The sequence below is a fragment of the Vidua chalybeata genome, chromosome 2 (genome assembly GCF_026979565.1).
Source record: "Vidua chalybeata isolate OUT-0048 chromosome 2, bVidCha1 merged haplotype, whole genome shotgun sequence".
Classification (NCBI taxonomy): Eukaryota; Metazoa; Chordata; class Aves; order Passeriformes; family Viduidae; genus Vidua; species Vidua chalybeata.
Window position 1 is genome coordinate 30,859,099 of NC_071531.1, and position 15,356 is coordinate 30,874,454.

General features: G+C 42.6%; 2 protein-coding genes across 5 annotated transcripts; one reads left to right on the top strand and one right to left on the bottom strand.

Annotated features, from left to right (window-relative positions):
• Positions 1-8,271: 8,271 nt before the first annotated feature.
• MRPL30 (mitochondrial ribosomal protein L30) lies at positions 8,272-10,333 on the bottom strand. The gene is made up of 5 exons (XM_053935993.1): positions 10,262-10,333; positions 9,919-9,999; positions 9,330-9,476; positions 8,705-8,778; positions 8,272-8,605 (listed from the first exon to the last, which is right to left on the bottom strand). Exons 1-5 carry the CDS (start codon positions 10,301-10,303, stop codon positions 8,473-8,475), a joined length of 477 nt encoding a protein of 158 aa, XP_053791968.1. The 5' UTR covers positions 10,304-10,333; the 3' UTR covers positions 8,272-8,472.
• Positions 10,334-10,359: 26 nt separating this feature from the next.
• MITD1 (microtubule interacting and trafficking domain containing 1) lies at positions 10,360-14,626 on the top strand. Of its 4 annotated transcripts, none has more exons than XM_053935992.1 (7): positions 10,438-10,613; positions 10,800-10,901; positions 11,358-11,494; positions 11,577-11,663; positions 12,260-12,375; positions 12,677-12,737; positions 12,825-14,626. In XM_053935992.1, the coding sequence occupies exons 1-7, from the start codon at positions 10,460-10,462 to the stop codon at positions 12,918-12,920; spliced, it is 753 nt and encodes a 250-aa protein (XP_053791967.1). In that variant the 5' UTR covers positions 10,438-10,459; the 3' UTR covers positions 12,921-14,626. The 4 variants fall into 4 exon arrangements, with proteins under 4 accessions (XP_053791963.1, XP_053791967.1, XP_053791965.1 ...); XM_053935990.1 differs by having other exon boundaries at positions 10,485-10,567; XM_053935989.1 differs by having other exon boundaries at positions 10,524-10,603.
• The last annotated feature ends 730 nt before the right edge of the window (positions 14,627-15,356 follow it).

Genomic DNA, 15,356 nt, shown 5'->3' on the forward strand with positions numbered 1-15,356 from the left:
CACCAAATCTCTGAGACTCCTGTGTCAAGATTGTCATTTGATCCAGGCATCTGGGTTTTGGCTTGATTTTGAAGTCTCTAGCAACTGTACAAAAACACTTGCAAGTTTGTCTTTGCTTTTTGCTTAATACTGCATGTGCCAAATCCTTGCCACTGTATTCTGTCTGTTTTGTTTTTCTCATGTATTCTGATCCTGCTGTTTATTTCCCTCGTGGATTTTTCAGAGGTAAACTGAAGGTCAGCCTTGTCCACCTTGCAGATCATGAGTTCAAACTAGATACTCCTCTGTATTTTTCAGCTTTACCCTCCTTCTAGTGGAAAGGTTCCTCTAAAAACTCTTCAATTTCCAGTGACACTGGTTGTCTATGCTACAGCTCAGGCGCAGCCTGCCCTTTCTATGCTGCACCTCTCATCCATGTTTTGCCAGTTCCTCACATGTCTCACCCCCCTACAAATCCCTGCATTTCCCCATGAGGCCATCCTGCAGCCTCGGGACACAGACCTTCTCCCAGCATCCAGAGCACCGTGCCTTCCTAACACAGGCTGGGTAACCTCCCACAGCTTAAATGGGCTTGATTGCCTTGGGCAGCGTGTGTCAGCCTAGCATCTCCCCTGAAAGCATAACTAGGATCACTCATTTCTTACCCACCTCTTATTAAGCTAATTCGCAACTAGAAGAAATGTTCAAGAACATGAAAAAACTCACACAGTGAGGATGTGGCTGACCTGAGACTCTACTGCTGCAGCCCTCAGTCTTCCACAAACACTCAATTTCCAAGAATTGGAAAGGTTTCTTGCAAAGCAGGCAAGGAGAAATTTGACTAATTTTTGTCCTTTAAATCAGGTTTTCTTTTATTAATTCCCTAATTATTTAGCCACCCCTTAGCTGATTCAGATCAAGAAAGTAACACAGTTTTTAAAGAGGTTTGGGTGTGTGCATAGTTACAGAAACCAGGTTTATAGATTCCTGTCATAATAATAAAAATCCTGGCAGTATATTTTTGTACCTTTCCTCTAGAAATGAAGACAAACTCTAAAAAGGCACAGCTGCATGCCTGAGCCATAAATGCAGGACCAGATTATCCCACAGATGTTTGCCCTGAACCATTTAATTGCCAGAGGCAATTCTTCTTTCCTGCCAGACACATGAGAGAAGAGTGAAGAGTAGCTGGTACTAGATCTGGTCCAGTGCCCTGCAGCCTGGCTTCTGGGTAAACCAAATTGTCCCTCTCCTGTGGCTCTTGTGATCAATAAAGAGTTGCTTGCTAATCGATCATGGATACTGATATTGAATGGATCATTGTGGCCCTTCTTATATGTGCTCACATGTGCTTCTTATATGTGCTATACCACAGGCACAAAATATTTCAATAGTTGAGCTGTCAGGTCTATAGAGCTGTCTACTCTATATGGAGGCTGAAGAGATAGCTGAGTATAAATAAAGTCCCAGGAAATTCAGGTGAAGCTGTCCAGGTGTGGCAAAGGAAGTTTGTAGAGAGAATAAAGGGGAACTTTGTATAGGGAATAAAGGTGTTCATGGCGGGAGTGCCTCAATTACTGTGATGTAGCAGAATCAAACTAGCACATCCTTTATGTTTCTGCCCCAGAAATAAGGGAATAGTAGCACAGACCACTTGGAAATTACTGGTTTGTGAATCACCTTTGGTGGTATTTTAATTTTTTTAAATGTCACTTGTTTTGAGCCACATCTATTTTATTCTCCTTCCTGTCAGATGTGCTTTCCTGTTTCAACCTTCTTTACACTCGGTCATAATTGTGAACATGAAGAGGCCCATGCATGAATCTCTCAGTGCAATGACACGGGACGAATTCCCCCGCTAAAAATGTAAAAGAGCCGCTGAAAGAGCAAAACGGCATTTCACACCCTCAAAATCTACGGCGGGGGAGAAGCGGGTCAGGATAGAGTCTGCCGCGGGAGTTCTGCCATCCAGTGGCTGTTTTCCTTACTGCTGAACAGCTACAGTAGCTTTGAAATCCCCACCGCCTGCTAATTTGGGGTTGTTGGCCTTTGCTGTTTCTGCGCAAGAGGGGATAACAACAGGGGCCTGGCGTAGTCTCTGCATATCCGAATTCTCAGCAGTTGCAGCTCTGGTCATGTTATTGTTCCTGGATCTTTGCCTGCAAAAACGTCATTAAATCCAGAAGCGCATTTTCCCATTGTCAGCATGTTATTGCTTCCAAGAACTGAAGGGGAGCAGCCGTTTTCAGACAAGGTTCCTCCAGTTCCTCCAAGGTTCCTAGCAATGGGACTTAAAATTAAATAAAAAGCTATTTAATTTTTTAAAATTCTAATTGTGTTTTTGCTGTAGAACAGAATCCCTGTTGTGTTTGGGAGGATGCACAAGTTGTTAGGTGTTTCTGTTTCTTGTAAGACCAGCGGGGGTGGGAAGTGCACAGAGCCAGCTGTTCCAGAACACTGCCAGCAGATACAAAGCCCATTCGTCTCCAGGAGGTGCATTGAGAATGTGGGGAGACATCCTGTAGCAAACATGTCAGGTCTGTGATCTTTGTCTACTATTCTTGTAAATGATTCACTATACCAAAGTCTGTATTCCACTAGGTGAATTGTTCCTCTCAGTTGATGTTCGTGTGTTTTCCCTCCTGCAATGGTGTGTTAAGACAACAGATAAATGCAGAAAAATTGCAAGTCAAACAAATTGCAAGTCAGATAAATTGTAATGGGTATAATTGAAGGATGTTTCTGTTTGATTTTCTTGCAGCTATGGAAAAGCAAGCTGGAGCCAGTAAAGAGTGTAGGATTTCAATTGACTCTCATATTTTTTTACTTTTTCAAAAAAATTTGGAATAGAAAACCTGCCTTTTTGAGATGCCTTCCTCCACTGGCCATGCAGGGAGCCCAAATCACAAGCTTACACTAAGACAGCTAAGTTTTAGGTAATTGGGGGAGATGAATTGGGCACAAAGCACCAGTTCACAAGCTACATAAGCTAGCATGACCAAGAGGTAATCCCCTCCAGAGCAGGCCATACACACCATGACTGCATCTGCTAGCACAAACACCTGCACTAGTATCAAAAGGATGTCTTGGGTTTCAGACAGGGATCTGAAAGCATTTTAACAGCATGAGTCACACATTGCATTGGCCTGACATCTGGTTGTAAATACTGCTCTGTGCTGGTTTCAGTTCTTAGGCTGTTCAGAGCATTATGGGAATATACTGAATGTTGATACAACTGGAGCTTTGGGGGCAACTGTGAAACCAGAGGGTCTGAGCCGTGTAGGTAGGCACTAATTCAGTTGTTCATTTCCCCCTTACACCCATGCACAAGCTCATGCCTATTATGGATCCTGGTCTCTGACTGTCAGTCACTGCCAAGAAAGCAGATTTTTTTCACAATTAACAAAGATCCTATTTGGGCACATAAGTTTATGCTGGGAATAGAATTGCCTTTAAGATGACATTTAAGACCATCACTGAAAGAATTAAAGTTTGCTGGATGCATCCAACCTCTGAACCTACTTTTCTCTCTCCACAGAGAGTTTCCCTGAAAACCTGAACTTCTGAACATTTCTCCACTATAGTCCTAAATTAAAAGGGACTAAATCTGGGATGAATCCACACAAAGGCTTAGATTTAAAACAAGACTCACCTCTCTCTCAATCTGCATGCTAGAGAACTGCCCTCTGAATCTGAAGAAAAAAGTCTTTTATATCATCCGTGTATTGATTTCTAAGGTACCCTTCAGTAAAAGTAGTCAATTCTATCTTTGTTTTGCTCTAAACAGATTCAGAAGGATTCAAAATGTCAGCTCAGCCATAATGACCTTTAGAAAAACTGGGTTTGGATTTTAAAATGAAAGGCAAAGTCATGCATGTCATGTAGGAGTTCTTGCCTCAGAGAAGACAGCAGAAGAACATGGAGAAATACCAGGCCAAGATGGCAAAAGCTGGCAATGGTGAGGGTCTTGCTCCAGCTGTGATTGATTGCTGGTATTACCTTTCAAGGGCTGGGACAGCACTGAAGGATAGCCTGGGCAACGATGGGAATGCATTTGGCTTAATGTGGGTATGGTCAACCTTCTTAACAACACAGATCTCATCCTTCCTTTGAAGCAGAGGCAGAAGAGTAGCAGAGCCTCTGTTGAAAGGCAGCCCCTTAAACCTTTGCAACCAAGTCTTTGGCCAGGCTAAAGCCCACTCTGACGAGGCTAAAGCCAATGCTGGCCAGGCTGTCAGCTCCCAGCACCAGGAAAGGACCTGGGTGAGTATCAGTGCATGAGCAGACTGCTTTTACACTGCGAAACTGATGATTGCTTCCCAGCATTCCCTTGAGACTGAAGAGATTAATTTTTCCTATTTCACATTTAGATAATAAGTCTTGTTTCAAAAAGCACCTTTTTAAACTGAGTATGCTGTAGCTGCAGTTACTACCATCAAGTTAATTACACTTTATGCACCACAGGGGCCTGGGTCTTGAGGGATCTTGCTTCATTATTCATGCCTACATTTGTGCCTAACTTGTTTGCCAAATTGTAGCTAGCCTTATCTGTAAAATCCCTAAACATTTGCTGCATGCAGGGGATCTGCTTTTGTAACAGCTCCAGCCCCCTCAGACTTGAGCTTTACTACCTCATGGATTAAGGATACCTATAGAGAATGGATTTTCCCACCCTTGATTCAGCTGGGGAGGAGAGGAGCAATCACCTTGCACCTGGAAACACTGTGAAGCAGCAGTAATCCTGCTTTCTGCATACTGTCACCTTTACAACAGGAGCTGTGCTCTTTTTTTAAGGCTCTGACAGACAAGGAAGTAGGGCCAGCAGTCCTCTTCAGTGCCCAAATGTCTGCTCTTCACACACCTGCTGGCTTTGCCTCCATCGTGAGAAGTGCTTGTGTCCTCTCCATAGAGTCACAAAAGAGGTAAATCCTGAGATTGAGGACCAAAATGAACACAAGCAGCCTGTAAGCAACAAAGAGCTCTGGATAAATAGTGGGGTATCTGGTGTGCTGATGTTGCTGTCTCACTTTCAGGCTGGCAAACAGTACCATAAGATTGGCGAGCCATGGGACACTGAAGATCACTTAGCACAAGACACAGACATTTTATACAGGATGATGAATCCAGAAAAAAAATCTCCATCTTGGACAAAGGAATGGCACCTCAGAGGCTGAGTTTTGTCAGCTTTGAAACTCTTCACATGTATAAAGTCAAGCATGATAATGCTGAAAGCACTGCAGAAAGCTAAACACATCCCAGTCCCTATGTTCATGTGGAATAATATTCCTTACTATGCACTATGCACTAAAAGGAATAGAGGAGTAAGATTAGCCTTCTAGCAGGATTTTTTTGAAACCTGGCAAATACCATGACATTTTTCAGTTGCAAGGAGTAAGGGTGGGCTCTCCCCCTCCTCTCTCCATTCTATTTGTTTTGTGGTTCTATACCCACCTACAAAGAGTAGCCTTTCCTGGTTGCCTAGCCCGGCATCTCTGAAGTATTTTTTACTGATGAAGTAGCACCTCTGTTTACGTGTTTCTTTCACCCTCTTTCCAGGTGGGATCTCAGCCTATAATGCAGGAGTTAACACTGTCCAGACCTATGACAAAACGGATATTGGCAAAACACACAACTATGCCAATGATGTGGATGCGAGAGCCAGGTTTTATAAGAAAAATGGATATTGAAATCTCTAAGTAATGATTAGATTTGAGGCCCTGATTGCATACTTTGCTTCTAATTAAAAACATTCAGAATTTCTCCTCCAGAAAAAGTAAGAATGGGGCAGGACAACAGCCAGGAACAAGAACAAACTTGCAATGGTGTATTTTCCAGCGAAGGCTAAAAAAATAACTTAAAAGGTAACACGGCTAATAGTCCAAAATGAAACTTACCTTTTGCCTTTAACTTTCATCTTACTTCATGAGAATATTCAGAGTTTTCATCTGTGCCTGCAGTTTCTCAAGCAGCAGATTAATGCTGCAAGGAAGTTGTAACACTACTTAACAAGATTTTACCCACCTTATGTTTAATCTGTCGATATATGTCTAACAGCTGTACAAAACAGCAGCACCGGCTGGCGAGAGAGGCTGAGCTGTCCCTGTCAGAGGCTTTCAAGACTCAACTGGACAAAGCACTGAGCAACCTCATCTGGCCTCAGTACTGGCCCTGTGTTGTGCAGGAGGCTGGACTAGAGACCAAAAATATACTTTCCAATCTGAATTTTGCAATCATCTTAAGTCAGTCTGTTTTTTCCCTACACAAAAAGGCAATGTCTCTTAGGTGTGCTTCACAAAGATCTACATGGAGCATTACAAAGCTCCATTACTGAAAGGGTGTGGACACACACTGTATTTGTGCACACTGCTGTTCAGGTTTTTTTCAGGTTTTAGAGTTTGAGAGCAAATCTTGAGAGAATGTATTCTCTTAGAGAGAAGGTTTGGGATAGCAGACTAACTGTGGGAGAGTGGGGGCCCTTGGGGGAAATACCATTTCAGAAACACCCAAATGTACACATTTTTTTTTTTTTTCATTGGAACTGTCAGCTTGTCAATTAAACATCTCTGTAAAGATCTCTTGCAGCTGCATCTTATTCAGAAATAACAAGTACTATGTATTTTCCCTTCTCTCTATGTGGGAGCCTGCTATTAGCTCTGCTTTAGCTTCGATAGTTTATCAGACACTTCTTTAGGTGTGAACGGTACCAAGCCTTTCATTAACACAGTCCCTCCGGGATACCCCGCAGCACTTTTGTAGGCTGCAGCGCCAGAGATCCATACGCATATACATACGCAGAGCACGCAGAGTGCGTGGGATGGAGCTGGCAGAGCCCTCTGCTGGAAGATCCCCAGGCTGCAGTTCCACGGACGTGAATCCCGAACGTGCCTGGCAAGGCTGAGCCAGCTTGGCCCTGATGCTCTGGGACACCGATCCAGCCACAAGACTTATTATTTGCTATCCACCGGCAGCGAGATCCATTTGCCTAATTTTTTGTGTCCTAGTACTTGCACCATCTCTTTAAAGAATGCCCTATGCCTTGGATGTACTAAACATGTCCTTCAAAAGGGCTCAAATTCCAGCTTGAACCTCCCTGTGGGAATACGGTCAACACCTCACAGACTGCAGTTATAACACACTGCAGCACAAGATGCTGTGCAGATGCTGGAAGAAAGGAGGGAGGTGAGAAAAACAATATTAATTTATCTGAAAAATGATTAATTTATCTAAAAAGTGATGAATTCATCACTTTTTCCATGCCATTTTATTTCGGCTCAAATTCTCATTTCTGCCTTCAGCCTGGCCATAGGGGCCATTACACTCCTCAGTGCCTCTGCCACAGCCTATCTTTTTCTCTCTGCATGGTGCCTCCAGCTCTTATGTCCCTGTACTGATATATCTATTCCTTTGAACTCCTACAGGTGTTTACTCTTCTCTGCAAGCAGCCAGAAAGGATAAACACTAATTCTCAGTGACTGCATCCCTCTGATATTCTCACAACATGTAGTCATTAAGATTAACTCCTCTTCAGCGTGTCTAATGTGGGAGAGGCTCACAGCGTGTTGAATTACAGAATTTATCTCAACTGGAATGCAAACTACTTTATCATTTGATATAGCAGCAGCTTGCTAACTTTGGCCACAGTTCTTAAAACTGTAAATAAAACTACACACATGGTAGTAGTATTTTATAAGCCTGCAGACTGTAATTCTAACTCACATCAGAGGTTTGCTTCAGGGTCTCTAAATTTCTAACATCCGCCATTCTAGAAAAGGAAAAGCATTAACTTTTACATAGACTGCAGCTCTTAGGCTATTCTCACTGAACACTTAGGATCAGGGGATACATATGAAGACAGTAGGTTTCCTAAAAGACAAATTAGACAACCAACCAAGAGGTGAATAACTTCTGTTACTCCCAAATGGAGAGTTCATATGCTTTGTAAGGTACAGAAGAAGCCAGATGACAGACTCTTTGCTAGGGAACAAGTGTGAGATCTGGATAACCATGGTAAATCACTCTCCATGGATAGCCAGTCAATTCTCATGTGACAACTAAACAGAGGGCTTTTCAATTCCAATTCCAATTCCAATTCCCTCCTCTGTGCAGTGAAAGTCCTGCAGTATTGCTGTAAATCTTTACTGCTACCTGTGAAATGTCCTCACCATCATTAGCTAGAACTATTCTACTCACTTCTCTGCTTATTTGACTTTATCAATAAAGTCAAATTGTAAGAGAACTTACAGTTAGCCAAAAACTGCAGCAATCTAACCACAAAATTAAAACACAAAGACAGAGAGCCCATAATTCATTTAATATTTCAGGTAACTATTAACAACATTGAATTTCATATCTGTACACCTGCAATCCTTCTTTAAGCATCAGCATCACCTTTGCCATTCATACCAGAGTAAGAATTTTTACTTTTCATACACAAACTCTTAACTGGGGATTTAAAGTATTTATTTTATAAAATCTAAATCCAACCAGCACACCTTATGACTTAATTTCTTTCTGCTCCACAGGTTTCAGGCGCTTTTTAATGATAAGCTCTCCCCTGGTTGTCAGAAAGGTGCTGGACACTTCCTCTTCTGTTGGCAGCCCGTGGGGTAGCTTCAGTGGCTGTATTCTACAGGCAAAAGAGTTTTCTTAGTGAAGTCCTGTGACTAGAAGGGACTTATATTAAATATTCAAAATAAACAAATATATAAACAAATAGTTAGCAAACCTTATCAGATGTTTAACAACTTTCAGTCTGGAATTCACAGAAGGGATATTTTTGTGCAGTCTTGGCTGATGTGCCTACATAAGGGATAAAACAAGTTTTACAAATGTGTTGCCAAATCCCAAATTTAAATTGATGAAGCACACATTTTTTTCTCTGTAATATAACACTGACTAGGCAAATCTTTGCATAATGTGCAGTTGGCCTGAAAAACTCGGATAAACACATTTTTGACACAAACTTTTAGAGTCCTGAACTTGGAAGCCTTTTCACTGATAAATAAGTTTTATTTGCCTTCCTACAATTTGTGAATAATATGATCTGCAGAGACCTGAATTCAAAGTATTTACAAACCTATTTCTATTATTTTAGAAGAATTCTGAGGGTAAAGTTCTCCTCAGGCAATGCAGCACAATACCATACAGAGGTATTCTGAATTCCCACTTAAAAGCACATTTGCCACAAACATTCCCCTCAGCTCTTAAACACGTCATCACCTTCTCAGATTGCTTTATGGCTGCTGTAAATGTAATTCTGGTTTGTGACTGCCAAATGGAGGTCCTTATAAAGCCCACCACCTTAGTGCTACATTTCTAACATACACAAGTATAAAAAACAACAATCATACTTTATCCAGTCCCAGATCACGTATTATCTTCTTTTCCCAATATGGGCGACCAATCACACTTTTTATTCTAGTAATAACGTGGATTTTGTGGGGCTCCTCAGGGTTACCCCCATACTTTTCATGATCTCCAGGCCGTGGCTGAAATACCTAGAATAAAAAGTTCACAAAGCAGAGGTTTTTTTCCTAAATATCTGGTCATCAGTGCTGTCCAAAACATACTTCAACCCTGGTAAAAATTCTTACATCTTTTTCTTTTCAGGCAGTCAAAGCACCAACAAAGTGACCTCAAATTTAGCTGTTATAACATGAAGTCAAACATATTTCTATAACAGTTTGCTGATAAGCATAGTAAGTCTTAAGTTTAGCCACACAGCCGCACAGAAATACATGGACAACACCCTGTACCAGCACAACACATAACTCACGTGCATTTTATCAGGGAGCCCGTGCTCAGCCTCTGGATGGCAAGTTTTTCCACAGGCTTTAAGAATGCTTTTAGGGAAAAGAGTCACCTGACACTAGATGGTATCTTGCAAAAATAAACTAAAACTATAAATGTAAAAATGTAAAGTGCAAGTCAAGTACATACCGAGTCTGGAATATTCGACCTGGTAAAGAGACAACGAACCCACACCGGGGACACGATTCCCTCCGTCCTCTTCCCCAACACCTGCAAAGAGAGGACGGCATAACTGGTCTGCACGTTCCTTACAGCTATGAACACTTGCGAGCAGATGACACAGCTCTGAGTCCCAGCCACACCTGGATTCCCACCTTCCCATCGGTCGCGGAGCCCCGAGCAGGATCCCCAGCTGGATCAACCCCTACGAGACCCCGCTTGGATCCCCACTTTCCCGGAGGCTGCAAGCCTCAGCCCCAGCCCAGATCTCTCCACGGATCCCCCCTGGATTCCCCCACACCCCAATCTCTACCCTCCCGGTGCCGGCAAGCCCCAGGCCCGCCGCGGCCGCCATCTCCGTGTGCACCCTTCGTCCCGGCCGGACACCGCTGCCGCGGCACTTCAGTTCCGAGCGGGCGGAAGGACAAGGGTGCAGCACCTTCCCTCCGTTCCCCGCCCAGCCGCCGCTGCCCGTCCCGCTCCCGTCGCCATCCCGGTCCGCGTCCCGTCCATGTCGCGGGCGAGGAGCGATGGCACTGCCGCGCTGGAGCGGGCCGGGGCGGAGACGGTGAAGCGGGCGGTGCAGCTGGACGTGGAGTCCCGGTTCCAGGAGTCGCTGGTGTGTTACCAGGAGGGCATCGACCTCCTGCTGCAGGTGGTGAAAGGTACCGGGCTGGGCGCCGCCCTCGGGGCTCGGGCTGGCCCTGGGGGCACACGAGCAGTGCTGGACCCCGGCGTCCCACGGGGAGGGAGGGAGGGAGCTGGCAGGGCTCCCGGGAGAGCCGGGCCGGGCAGGGCTCGGGAGGGCGGCCCCTGTGTTCAACTGGCCCGTGGCTTTTTGTGATTCACAGCCACGACAGATGAGGCGAAAAAGCACCGCTACCGGCAGAAGATATCCGAGTACATGACCAGAGCCGAGGACATTAAAAAGCACATTGAGAAAGAGAAACAAGGTATAAATACCTAAATGGGGGGTACCAAGAGGGGGGAGTCAGGCCCTTCCCGGTGGTGCCAATCACCAGAACACGAGGCAAGGGGCAGAAACTGATGCACAGGAAGTTCTACCTGAACTTGAGGAAGAACTTCTTCACTGTGCAGGAGACTGAGCACTGGAACAGATTTTCCAAGAAGGTTGTGGAATCTCTCTCTCTGGAGATACTCAAGAACTGTCTGGACACAATCCTGTCCACGTGCTCTGGGATGACCCTGCTTGAGCAGGAGTTGGACCAGATGTCCCACTGTGGTCCTTTCCTGCCTGACCCATTCCATGATTCCATGAGCTGCGATGTACCCGACATACCCGATTGCTTTTAAATGTCTGTTGTTACATGAATTTTTGATGGGCGAGGTGGTTCAACCTAAAATTATGTCCTGACCTTTACTTAAACAGTGATTGACTTTCCTTTCAGATGGCAAATACCATAAGCAAATCAGGATAGAAGAAAATGCTACAGGTTTTGGCTATGAAAAGCTTTTCCATGAGTACCTCACTGAGATTGTTTCTGAAGTTTGGGTGGAGGATCCATACATTCGGCAGGTCCATCAGGCAAGTTGATATTTGGTGTAACTGATACAGATGTAGCCACTAGAGAAATTCCAAGCTACTAAATTAAATAAAACTTTTTCAGTTGTATAACTTTCTACGTTTCTGCGAGATGCTAGTTAAGGGGCCCTGCAAGGTGAAAACAATCCACCTCCTCACTTCCTATGATGAGGTAAGTGTCTAGATTTTGAGTTCTGTTTCCCTGTACTCAGGTGATGCCACATGCAAAACAAAATATAAAAATACTGACTTGTTTCTAGATAGTTGAACATAAGTAATTTTGTAAGTTCTGAGTTTTCTGGTTAACAAATTCTGAGTAAGCAGAATCTTACATTGAAATTTCTGTGAAAGCTTTGTTGTGGAAAATGTCATAAAAGCCAAAGCATCTGTTGAGACAAGGGTTTTTTTGCTCTTCCAACAGCTGTATTTGTCATTTTAGAGGCTTTCTTGAGTTGAAATCTCTCAAACTACCACTGCACTTATTTAAACTATTACTGCACTTATTTTGGCTCAAATAGTACATATCTAGTTTCAGAGGGCTGACAGTGAGCTCCTCCTCCTCAGCAAATATACCTGTAGTCTGTCTGCTTTTTATCCTGTTTTTGAAACTGTAAATCTGCCTTCATCCAAGTTTCTTTCTTTCTTTTGGTTTACTTTGATATCGAAAAGGTTTTGTGTGTGGGTTTAAGAAGTGGTGACCAGAAGTAGAATATATTATAGTTAAAAAAAGAAAACAAAACCCCATTACGTTACTTTTACTTTCGATAGGGTAGTGGGAGGAGTCAACAGATGACTGTCTTGGAAGAAATAAAACAGTCACTGAGGAATTATGGAGTAACACTGAGTATTGAATTTTCGTCTTCCATACATGATCGAGAAATCAGGTGGGTGATATAAAAAAATGACCAAGTGGCAGTTATTTGAAATCAAACTATTTAACCCTAACTTTTGAGATAATTACAGCTGTGGCTAACAAAGTAAAAGGGAGTGGCCCTCACTGGATGAAATCAGCCCTCTGTAGTTCTATATTTTCTAATTGTGAATATAATATTAGTTGTCTCTCTACAGAATGGTGCCTTCTGTGGTTCACACAGGTATTGGTGACACTAGGAAATAATTGTGATTGAAACAAGGAGCTTGTGCATCATGTGGATGTAACCTTTTCATTGTGCATTTTTAAAACAGATTCAACAATGGATGGATGATTAAGATTGGAAGGGGTCTTGATTATTTTAAGAAACCACAGGTAAGGATGTTTTGACTTCCTTAATTAACTTAAAATGAGCTCTTCTACAGTATATGCTCACCATGTCAATTCTGTTCATCTCTGCAGGGTCGTTTCAGCATTGGATACTGTGACTTTGACTTGAGACCTTGTCATGAAACAACAGTGGATGTCTTTCATACTAAACACACAAAGAAAATGTGATCAGAAATTACTGCTTTTAATAAGTGTTTTCATAAGCATAAAAATGTAAGACTGAAAGATGTTGCTTGAGTCCAGCTGGTTGCCCACAGAAGCAACTCTTCTAAGTACTTGGTCCAGTACTTTTATAATCTGTATGTTTTAGAATATTTGAGACTTTCCAGTCTGAGAAAACAAAACTGCATTGTTCCTTCTTTGTACTTCTTCTGTAATCTTAATACAATCCATGTCTAAATTTTATCTTGATTTGATAACAGACCCTCAGTAGTGGCTTTTAAAAGCCTCTTACTGCCATTTCTGGTTTTACTGTTGATTTTGTCTTGAGCCTGTTTTGGATTTTATATCTTTAACTAACCACCTCACAATCATTGGAAGCTGGGCTGCCACATGTCCTCTTTTATAAGCAGTCTTACTTATTTCCTTTAATTCCTGTATTCTAGTCATGACTACTGTTTTGCTGGGGTTTTGTCAATCCTGTAATACTTTATTTCCCAGACTTTACTAGTAATCCCAAATTTCGCATTCCATTTTCCAAGCTCTTTGCCTATGAACGTGATAGTGTTCAGTACACAGTCATTTTAGGGTCGTCTTATGCGTAATGGATTTTGGACTGGGAAGGCTGCAAACAGCTGTAATCTCTTCCCTGGCACTCCTGTGTGTTCGTTTATTCCACGATACATGACCATATACCTCATACCCATCCTTTGCATTAAGTGTGGAAAGGATGTGTGACCCTCTCCCAGTCTGACTCTCTGACTTTAAAGTCCAATGACTGGCTTTTCATGCCACTCTCAACTGCAGTAAGCTATTTTGCTACTACTAAGGTAGTCCCCTAAAAAGAATAAATTGAAGTTTTTTCAGAAGTTGGGTACCCTTAGTATCTCAGTTGGTCAGAGCATGGTGTGAATAATGCCAAGGTCATGTGTTTTATCCCTGTAAGGGCCATTCAGTTAAGAGCTGGACTTGATCCTTGTGGGTTCCTCAAAATATAAAAAGTCCCTTAACTTAAAATATTCTGTGATGCTAAGCAATATGCTATTTAGAATAAAGACAGTTCTCCCTTGTCATACCTTCAGCCTTTGGAAACCAGAAGGTATTATCAGAAGTGCTGCTGCTTTTTTTTTTTTTTTTTTTTTCCCCTCTCTCCTTAATCAAGAGTTCTTTGTTAGCAAGAATCTGCCTAAGTCATACAATCTGACATAAAAAACAGGCAGTGGCCTCTTTTTCAGGTCCCATCAAAAACTTTTCAGCCTCAGGACTGACACGTGCCTTACACTTTCTGCCTTGTAATACAATAGGCCTCTATATTCTGATAGATTGTTTCCCCTTAATGTACTTTATTATTTCATCCTCTGTCATGTAATGCTGCTATTCTTTTCCTCTTGCTTCTAACAACAAATCTATTCCACAACAATCAATAAGAAATGGAGCTGGTCTTTGCCCTGTTTTCTGGGTCACAATTAGCCAGTGGTCTGCCTTCTTTATCCTTTCTCATAATAATGTTTCAGCTTGGCAGTGTTGCATCAGCAAAATGAATAGTATATGTGCCACAGAGCTGTGTGCTATTAGTCATTCCCCATAACATTCCATAGGAGCTCGCTGGTTTACTGCTGTGATAGGAAGTTTCTAGTCACTTGTGAATTTTATGCAGTTGTGTACAATATATGCCTATTTTTAATGGGAATAAAGGTTATTTTTTATTATTTGTAGCTTCAGTCATCTGTTTGATTTCTTCACAACATCAGAAAATTCAAGGAAGCTGTGTAGTGCCTCATAGATCCAGCCACGTTCTGGAGAAGGCTCACTGTAAATATAGTAATTTCCCAAATGTGAAGCTTTGTGTCTTTTAACCTAGTCCAGCAATTTCAAACATAGAGAACTAGGCTGGAGAAGACCTTTGAGATCATCAAGTCCAACCTATGACCTAGCATCACCCTGTCAACTAGAGCATGGCACTGAGTGCCACATCCAGTCGTCTTAAACACCTCCAGGGATGGTGGCTCCACCACCTCCCTGGGCAGCCATTCCAATGCCCAATCACACTCTCTGTGAACAATTATTTCCTAATGCCCAGCCTAAACTTCCCCTGGTGCAGCTTCAGGCTGTGTCCTCTTGCCCTGTCACTGGTTACCTGGGAGAAGAGCCCAAACCTCACCTGGCCACAGCCTCCTTTCAGGTACTGTTCTGACCTAATCAAAATTGAATTACACTTTTTCCTCAACAACAGTGAAATACATCTTGAGCTTTTCTTTAATTTTACTATATATATAGCTATTATTTAACAATAAAACTATCACTTTCAGTTCATTGTTGCCTTCTACAGGAAAATCTGCTACGTGGGAACATAGGGACCTCTCCTCGATCTGTATTTGCATTTCCAAGTGTTTAGCTTTGATACTAGCACCCATGGCAGCAGGGACTGCCAGCTTTGTGCCAGGC